At 41.4% G+C, this 9,796-nt stretch overlaps 1 protein-coding gene across 1 annotated transcript; it reads right to left on the bottom strand.

The window, feature by feature from the left end:
• Positions 1–8,503: 8,503 nt before the first annotated feature.
• On the bottom strand, positions 8,504–9,796 carry LOC104414746 (calmodulin-like protein 11). Its single transcript, XM_018862010.2, has 4 exons — positions 9,653–9,796; positions 9,367–9,527; positions 9,152–9,235; positions 8,504–8,827 (listed from the first exon to the last, which is right to left on the bottom strand). The coding sequence occupies exons 1-4, from the start codon at positions 9,726–9,728 to the stop codon at positions 8,690–8,692; spliced, it is 459 nt and encodes a 152-aa protein (XP_018717555.1). The 5' UTR covers positions 9,729–9,796; the 3' UTR covers positions 8,504–8,689.

Raw genomic sequence — 9,796 nt, 5'->3', positions numbered from 1 at the left:
ACAGCCAACTCAATAATCGACAGTTATCCAGCATAACCGGGCATCGTCTCGCTTCATCGGGCATGGCAACGTCTACATCTAGACGGCATTCCATAAAAAGAGCATCGGTTTAGCTTCCACTGCGACTGACATTTGTTGTCAAGAGCATTCCACATAGGAGCATTGCCTCCACAACTTTCATCAGGTGACGGGTTCTATAGTGATCACACACACACCCAAACTCGGCCAAAAACATCGTGCTTTGCACTCAAATATTTCCATTTCAAATAATGGACTTTGCCTATTTTCATCGTATTAAAAATCATCCCAATAAAATACTTGTGTGTGGTCACACATTCAAATTGAACCATCAAACATGGTACTTCCCCATTTCAAAATCTCACGATTTTATATAGTACATAAAATATTTTTGGTGTAAAAACCGACACCCGGTATTTTTCTATATAAATACCAAAATCCAATTTTCACAATGATACTTCATAACAATAACCAAGCACCCAATTGCACAATTAAGCAATCAATTTCACATATTATCAAGCATAAGCTCTAAGGATGCCAAAAGGTTAATTACATCACCACATCAAGAACTATCCCAAAATCACTATCGGTCCTAATCGACAGAAACTGGGCCACTCGTGTGACTCTAAGTTTAAATTCAGAAACCTAATCAAACGAGTTCAGAAAATTCTCAAATTTGAATATATTGTAAAGAACACATAAAATAACACTTTTCATGAAGACACCTTAGCCTAGATCTTTCTAGATTAAGAGCAGTAAATCGCCCAAATTGTTACAAAAACTGTGTTCGCGATCAGAAATTATGTTTTCCAAAGTTAGTTTGGTTCAAGGTCCAAAACTTGTCCGTTTGATTTGAGATTTTACTATGTTAAACTACAAGATGTGAAAAAAAAAATTGTGAAGAAAATATTTTGAAAATTGAACCCTAAGAGTTGATAAAAATCCTACAACACCAAAATGTCACTATTTCCAACACAAACAGAGGTTATGTTTTGTTTTTAGTGAAGTTGAAATCTCATTCTTTTAAATCCTTGAAATCTTGAATAAAATATGTCATAGCTGAAGATGTCTAAAACATTTCTCAAGAAGGAATCAACCTCAAAATCGTAGTATATTTCAATCCACAAAAATGGCAAACGGCGAGTGTCTAATAAACTGATCCAAGAGAAATCCACTAAATTAGGCTAAACCACCCTCATTAGTGCTAATCTAACTAACTAGATTAACACTAATCCATATTAAGGCTAATATAACTTAATATTAAAATTAAATTAGCATTAATTCTAATCCAACCTATTAGTTTTTTTTTTTTTTTTGGCTAATCTCACTTAATACTAATTTAATTAAGCTAATTAGCACTAATTTCTTAAGTGCAATTAACAACCTAATCAATGATTATGGAGTTGACTCACTAGATTAGTGAGCGATGGGTTCACGGTGATGGTGGTGCAAGGTGACCAAGACTCGAGGCTACGGCGTCTCCAACGGAGGGCTAGAAGAGGCTAAAAAACGGCTCACAAGCTCACAGCTTGAGTTGGTTGTTTTGGTTCCGCTTGGTTCTGTGGTTGCTGGACCAAGGGTTGAATAGTGAGCTAGGCGCGGGGGATGGCGGAGCTGCTGGTGGTGGTGGCTGCTCGGGGATGGCGAGTTGATTGAGGCAAAGCTGGTCAAGTAGGTTGCAAGCAACCAAGCTGGGTTGGCGAGCAGCAACTGGTCGAGCTGGTGAGGTCACTCGAAGCCGGGGTTGGCAGGGGTTTGCTAGATTGCTGGCGTAGGTGGAGAAGATGGTGGGCTGGCGTGAAGGCTAAATTGGTTTTCTAGATGAGGCGGCAGCAACAACACAAAGGCAAAATGGAGAATGCAGAAATGAAGAAGCTGAAATGAAGAAGAAGCATGGTTTTGCTGGGGGGGGTTTGGTCGCATAAGGAGGAGAAAAGGGGGAGAGAGAGAGAGGGGGGACAAGGGGGACAAGAGGCCAAGAAGTCAATGCTGCAGCCAATGGCCTTCCCCTCGAAATATCTAGCCACTTGAGTGCCATGGCCTCCAAAGTCTTCGGTCACAAAAGTCCTTCGCTATGTAGACCGACATAACACAACACGAGTGTTTGACATGACATGACACGTCGACACATCATTTCTAAAAAATAGAGAATTTCAACACGTTGCGACACGTTGTATATTAAATGAATATTTTTATTTTTAATTAATTTGATTCAAATTCATAAATAAATAAATAATTAAAAAAAAAGAGCCTATAATAAATTTATACTAATAATATTAACAAATTCAATTCATTTGAAATTCGAAAGATATATTCATAGTTAATGCAATTTTTTTTTTTTTTTTTAATTTTAACTAAAGTTATCGATGAAACTAATAATTAATAAGAAATTAGAATCAATTTATTTAAATAAATCCATGATTTTCTACAATGACCAAAATTTATCATTATTCAAAATTCAATACTTTTATTTTTCGAAATTATTTTTTAATTTTATTTATTTAATTTTCCGGTTAAAAAAACAATCCCCAAAATCCACCCCTTCTTTGCTCGTCATTTTCCCTCCACCCCAAGTTTATTTTACTTTTTCCCTCCCCCACCACTTGATAGTGACAGGTAAGCTGTCACTTCCCCTCCCCTCACGCCATCAGATCCTTTTTTTTTTTTTTTTTTTTTGGGTTTCTTTATGGAAAACCCTAGTGAGCCGCCGAGCCCTCCTTTTCCTATTCCTCCTTGCCGCTTGCCGCATGACCCCTTCCCTCCTCTCCTCTTCCTCTCGTCGCCGATCCATCGCAATAGTGGCGGCCCTCGCCACTCTCTCTGGCCATCTCTTGCTGTCGCGGTGGTCCGTTCGTGGCTTCGTCTCGCCGACGGGAGTTTGCCTTCTCTCTTCTTTCTCTCTGTTTGGCTCTTTCTCTAGCCGTCTCTCGCCATCGCGGTGGTCCGTTCGTGACTTCATCTTGCCGGCGCTTGCGGCCTCTGCTCCCTCGCCCTCCCTTGCCTCCACCCTCCATCAATCTTCCGACACGCGGCCACGCGTGTCGAGACACGTGTCGGAAAATCCGACATGCGTTGATCGCGTGTCCGACCGTGTCCGATCGTGTCAATGTGTCCGACACGTGTCGGACACAACACGGAAGCACGGACAACGTGTCTGTGCTTCATATGTCCTTAGGCCCTCCAATGGCTATTGTGACAGCCTGAATTTTCATAACTTGTTTTCGATTAAATAAATCGGGCCTTTCATCGAAACACTAATAGTGCTATTCTCTGAGCTGATCACTCACAAGATAACTGGACTATCCGGGAAACAATTAGGGAATCTAAATGCAATTGGACTTGAGAATTCGACCAAGAATCGATTTGCTCGGCCGTGTTGATCTGCAAGGGCCATTATGGCACCGTCGGAGATCGATCAAATCAAAGATAGGTCGATTCGACTGAGATATGTGATCAAATTGTGGGTGATTCCACTTGGTTGAAAAATTCTCATTGATCGGCACTAAATTGATTTTCTGTCGTTTTGGTACCCGGTGCCCGTAATTGAAACCTTGAGATTTTCACGACAACTGAGAGTTGACAATGGGTCGAAGATGTACTTTGTGACTCGAGATAAATCGATCACGGGTCAATTGCACCAAAAATTCCTAAAAGTTATCCGGTAGACTAGGTCACGCTAAAAAGCGCGCCGGATTGAAAATAACCGCAAATTTGAACCCGATTTCAAAAATTGGAAGTTCTGAGGTGTCACAAGCTATTTTAGGAACATCGACTCACTCTCCGAGAAATTTTCAGAGATTCCGGGATTTTTTCGGAAAATCGATACGGACGTTGCGGAAAATCAGTGGAAATTCAGATGGGCTAAATCGATGGAAATTGGGACTTCCAAGCCAAGCCTTCGAGTGTCGGGACTTACAGAAAATTATATGGGATTTTCTACATCAAAATTTGACTTCAATTTTGGGATTTTGTTGAAGAAATTAAAAATCAAAAGTGATGAAATTCGGATATAGGCCTAGGGCTGGAAATTTGGAGTCAATTTGAAGTATTTGAGGTATTTAAATGTTGGGGAAAGTATTAGGAGACCAACTAATCAATGCAAGAGATAATATCTTTGACTTCAAGCCTCCAAGCTTGCCGAGCACACTTTGCCAGCCGCTTTCCTCCCGTCGTTGTCCCTCCTTCACCGCCTCGCTTTCTACATTTCTTCTTTCGGTTGAAACCGAGGGAACGACAGAGATCCAACCGAGAGAAGTAGCTCTCGCCCCCACCAAATTTCTTCCTTCGCATGGCCACGTTCGGCAACAATCGAGGATCCCGGTGAAGCGGCATCAACGTTCACCGGCAACTCCGTGCCGCGTCTTCTCTCCACCAGTCCGCAAGCCCTGTTTCCTTCGCCCATCTCACGCACCGAACAGCCCCACTTATAGAGTCAACACCATCATCCAACAAAAGCGGTTTGTTGACTCCGCTTGTTCCTTTGCTGCCTCAATTTCTTCGAGCCGTGCACTCTTCTAGCGAAGCGCCTGATGCCCGAGTCAACCACGCCATCCCCGAAGCGGTTTGTTGACCGTAAACCCCCACTCATCCACTCACCCTCTTCCTCTGTTCATTTCCCCACGATCGAAGCCCCACGCTAGTCAACAACACCCACGAAAAATCCTTTTGTTGACTCATGCACCTGCCATCTTCACTTCTTCGTGCATCCAAAGGGGAGTCTACCGAAGCGATTCTCTTCCTCGCGCCAACGTCCGAGACACCACCAGCGAAGCCACGATCTCCTCTCTTCGGCCCAGCTTCACCGAAGCACGCCCACATCAACGGCCCAGCCTTTCAACAAAGAGTCCACGCAAGTTGTTAGAAGCCCGCTCGCTTCAGCCCATCTGCGAGAGAAAATTCAGTACAGCTTTTGAAGCCCAAGCTTAGGCCCAAGTTCAGTTAGTTCTAGCCCAATTTCAGTTCAGCCATTTTGGGCCCAAGAAGAAGGCCCAAGCCCGCGACCAGCCGACAGCCTGAAGCCCAAGACCTAAACTCAGCCTTTGCTGAGTTGTGTTGGCCCGTTTTAAGCCCGGTCCGAGAGTCCGCCGACGCCGCCGAAAATTAAGGTTTCGGCCGCCGTCGCGTCGTTGTCGCGGTGAACCGGTTTTCGCGATACACCGGTGAGTTTATACTCTAAACTCGCTTAGTAGGTTAATGACGTTTAAGGGTGTTAGATTTATTTTATTAGGAATTAGGTGGTTAGTTAGATTAAATTAGAAATTGAATTATTTAATTGAGCATGTTAGGTGGTTAGCATGGTTTAGCTAAGGCCTAAATAAATTGTGCTATTTATCTAGAAGGGTTTGGGAATTTTCCGAGTCCGTATTGGTATTTAATTTAATGATTCTGGCCTAGGTTAGTATTTTTAGAATTGAAATTGATTTATTTAATTAATTTCAGTAATTATTTAATTATTAATTATTTTTCCGGAAATTAGGCCGGGATAGCCGATGACCGAATTTCGTGGCCGATTGCAATGGTGTGGTCAATTTCTGCAATTGAGTGCTAAGTTATGCAAATTGAGTGCTGATTGGATTTTTTGGTATTTAATTCCAAAATTGTGAATTTCCAATATTTATTCAGAAAATCCCAGTGTGTCGGGTTTTGATACCGAAATGGTTTTTAGTACTATATGAAAAAGTGGGATTTCAAAAAGGAGGAATATCAATTTTTCTGGATCAAGTTGATCGTGTACCCACACACGAGTAATTTCATGTGAATTTCTAATACGAAGAAAAGGCCGGGCTCACCATTTTAATTGAAGCATTTGAGTGCAATGCACGTGCCCGGCCATATTTGAGTGATCGTGTGATGATTATGAGAAATCGTCCCGGGCTATTGAGCTGGACGTTATCCCTATGTGGGATACCCCGACAACTTGAAGCCGATCGCGCTTGATTCTAGACCCTATGCTCCTTCGGGAAAGCCGTCTAATAAAGAGAGACGTGCCGTGCTCAATGGGGTGAGACGAAGCTCGGCAATGCCGAAGACCGCCGAACTGAGAGTAGGCCGTGCTATATGCCGAGATCAAATCTAGGAACGCATGATTAATTGAGTGTGGCGTTTCAATTATTGGAGCTTATTTGTTGCTCATGCCCTCGTGTTGTCGTGAGATAAATTGTACTTGACTGCGGTGGATCTCGAGACGAGGTAAGTCTCCTTGATTGTGTGATTGCGTGCTTAGAACGCTTCTTGGCGTATTTCCTCCTAATTGGGGTTTAGAGCTTAGACTCGCCGAGATGATATCTCACCCCGTTGTGGGACAACATTTTCGTGGTCGTCGAGTGGAGGACCCGGGAGCCGAGAGGAGATGATCGGAGCGTAGGTCGATTAGGACCGCTTCTTTTTGGAAGGCCATCTTTTTGTAGTCTTTGGCCATAGACACGTGTTCATGACTCGGTGTATATATAAAAGCATGTTTGTTTGTGAATCTATTATCCTGTCTTTCTATCCCGAGATGATTACTGTCAGGGGATTTCTTTTCGCTTCCGCATGTGCAATAAAATGGAAATGGTCGGCGACTCGTCCTGGGAAGTCGCAAATTTTTATCGACCAAATAGGGATGGGTACGCGCTCGGGGTCCGGGCGTGACAGCTATTTTCCACCAATTTCCTCACAAAACCAACCCAATTGACAGCCAAAAATGGCTCCCCTGCTGCCCATACGAATTTGCATCAATTTCTTCACCAAATCAAGTCATTTTGGTGGTCACTTTATCCCTTGAAGCTGCCATACGAATTTCCCTTTTATTCTCCACAAATCAACTCAAATAGGTGGTCAAAATTCCCACTAAAGTGCCCCTTTGAATTTCTTCCATTTTAATTTTGCCGAATTGATTTTTTTGCAAAATTCCCAACTTGACATAATTTCTTCAAAAGATGTGACGAGGTCCTAACAATAAATTGTGACACGCTTGAATGTTCGATTCCCAAAATCAAATTCGATTTCGTGGTTCAAATCGATTGGACGCGATTTTGGTACAATCCAACCTACTAGGTAGCTTTTATGGATTTTATCGCGATTATATCTTTTAACAGCTTCTTAGTTAACTCATGAGTGATTACCTCAGAGAAAATGGATCATAGGCGTGTCGGTAAAAAGCCTATTTCATTTATCAATACGGGGTCGAAAATTCAGGATGTCACATGGATGGTGAACCATCTTTAACCAAAATTTTGATGCTTGACCTTCTCAACATCATCAATATAGAAGAGAAAGTGACTTTCTAATGTGAACCCAACCAGAACTTCCCGATTCCTATTTCCTACTCTCATGTCGAGGCATGAGGGCGAGAAAGAGACAAGAGATCACAAAATCATTATTGTGAAACGGACCGTAAAAACGTTTCTTCTTGCAAAAAGCGAAGATGACTGTTTCCTGTATGAGGCTTCCGAGACAAAACCTCTGGGGAAAGTCTCTTGTTTCAATTACAACTCTCTCGCCCAAAACATTATTTTGGTCAGAGTCCAAGATTTTGACCAAATGTTGAAGAAGTTTCTCCATCATATGTGAAACTGAATGAGTCTTAATGTTAATTCTATTTTATCAATTCAAAGAGGGGACCTTCTGCAGCTTTACACGCGTCTGTACTTGATGTTTTCTTGTGCTATTTTGACAGACTTCTTCAAATAACGGACCAATGAGCTTTGTATTACCTAGTTAATGAATACTCAAGCTAATGAAGATTCAAGACCCTGTGAATCTATAGTTGGTCTCATTAAAAGAACTCCATATAGACTATCGTACATGTTTTGGTATGATTTTTGACTTTGTCTACCTGTTAAAGAATTTTATGACTGCGTGCAGATAATTTTTTTTCCTTTGGTTTTTATCTTGAGTCTGTCACGTAATATTCGAAGACTTTCCGTGCTTGGAACATCAGTCACCTAACGCATGACATTATAGGCCATAGACTGTCATGTTGAGCAAATTTGCTCGTGACAACATTTTCATATTATTGATCAAAGCTAGTGTTAGGAAAAATTTTGCGGCATCTGTCTAGACACAGTTTTGATCCCGATTTGTTCATGTCAATTTCAAGATATGTTTGAGAGTTTTAATTTGGCGAGTATTGAGTAATCCTCATAGAACACATCTTAAGCTTAAGCTTTTTGCTGGTTTTTTGGGTCATTCTAGTGCCGTGTCCTTGAAACGTTTTGCAATAGGACTTTGACAGATTGACCATGGACCAATTTCTAGCTTTCCCATCCTTCTGGGCGATGACACGACACTTCGGCTTTATCTGTATCGTCCACTCATAGATTTCTTTAATTCACTTTAGCTGTTCATTTTGTCAATTGCCACAAGTTCACACCTACATTTTCCTTTGATTTGTTTGGCAAAAAACTCATAATTTAAATTGACAGGAATAGAATTACATTCACTTTCAATCGTTATAAAAGAAAAGAAGAAAGGAAAGAAAAAAGATGTCCATAAATTTGCATTGGAAAAGGAAAAATGTACAAAAGATCAACAAGATGAATAAGAAGAAGAATGTTAAACTCCTATGATAGGTAAACAGATTGAAGGGAAGCAAAAGGGCAAATGCAATTTTTACAGGGTAATGACGATTTTATATATATATATATTTTTTTTCCTGCAAATTGCAGTTTTGGATAAAGGAATCAAGAACTCATCCAATGGTGCTCATCAACTTCACAAATTCTTCAAAACCAACTTGACCATCACCATCCAAGTCTGCCTCACTTATCATCTGCTGCACTTCTTCCTCTGTCAGCTTCTCCCCTAAGTTGATCATCACATGCCTCAACTGACAAAGAGAAACAAAATTATCAACCAAAACTGCCTTCTATTTTTTCTGAGTTAAGAAGGGCCATTGTCATGCACAAACTGAAGAACTTTCTTGAATTGGTGATGTTCTTTCGAATGGTGATGAGTGATGACAAAGTACGAAAAACAACACATTTGAATTGAATTGGGTGAATCTCACGGGAGAATTTGAGAGTTGATCGAGTGCATGTTGAGTGCGCATGCAAGGTTATCCATGTCCTCGCTTGGATTAAAGAAAAGCATTTCGACGACATACAGCAAGAAATGAAGACATTGTATATGCAGGAGATAAAAATGAACTTACCTCACTAGGAGATATGTAGCCATCCTGATCCTTGTCAAAGACCTTGAAAGCCTCCTTGAGCTCCTCCTCCTCATCAGCGGCCTCCTAATACACATCCACAATCAATGAGAACGTTTCAGACTCACAGAACATTAGTTCAAGATCGTATCACTGCATGTTCAATCGTATGTATCAAGAAGAGGGCTAGCTCTTCGCATTTTCTTGTGTGTTTTCACCTTGATGTTATAGGCCATCAACCCCAAGAACTTTGCAAACTCGATCACCCCATTGCCATCAGCAGCGGCGGCCTTGTCAATCATGTCCTGCAGTTCTTTCTTGGAGGGGCTATGGTCTAGCGATTGGATAATCGCTGCAAATTCTTCCAACGTCATGCAAGCTGCAAATTTACATCCACAAACTGCTGATGAATAAAAGAAGTTGCTGGCAAATAAGGTCCTTGAAGTGTTTGAAGTTTCAATTGATACAAGATATGGCAAATGTGCACACTACAGTAAAACTCACCATCACCATCCTTTTCAGATAGACAGAAAGCTTCTTTGAACTCAAGAATCTGTTCTTTTGTCAGTTCACCACCCATACTCACGTTGCTGATCTGAACAGAACACTTATCAATCTTCACAGAGAGAGAAAGAGAGAGAGAGAGAA

Source organism: Eucalyptus grandis, chromosome 8, assembly GCF_016545825.1.
Source record: "Eucalyptus grandis isolate ANBG69807.140 chromosome 8, ASM1654582v1, whole genome shotgun sequence".
Taxonomy (NCBI): domain Eukaryota; kingdom Viridiplantae; phylum Streptophyta; class Magnoliopsida; order Myrtales; family Myrtaceae; genus Eucalyptus; species Eucalyptus grandis.
Note: the sequence above shows the minus strand (reverse complement) of the source record. Positions and strands in the feature narration are given on the sequence as shown.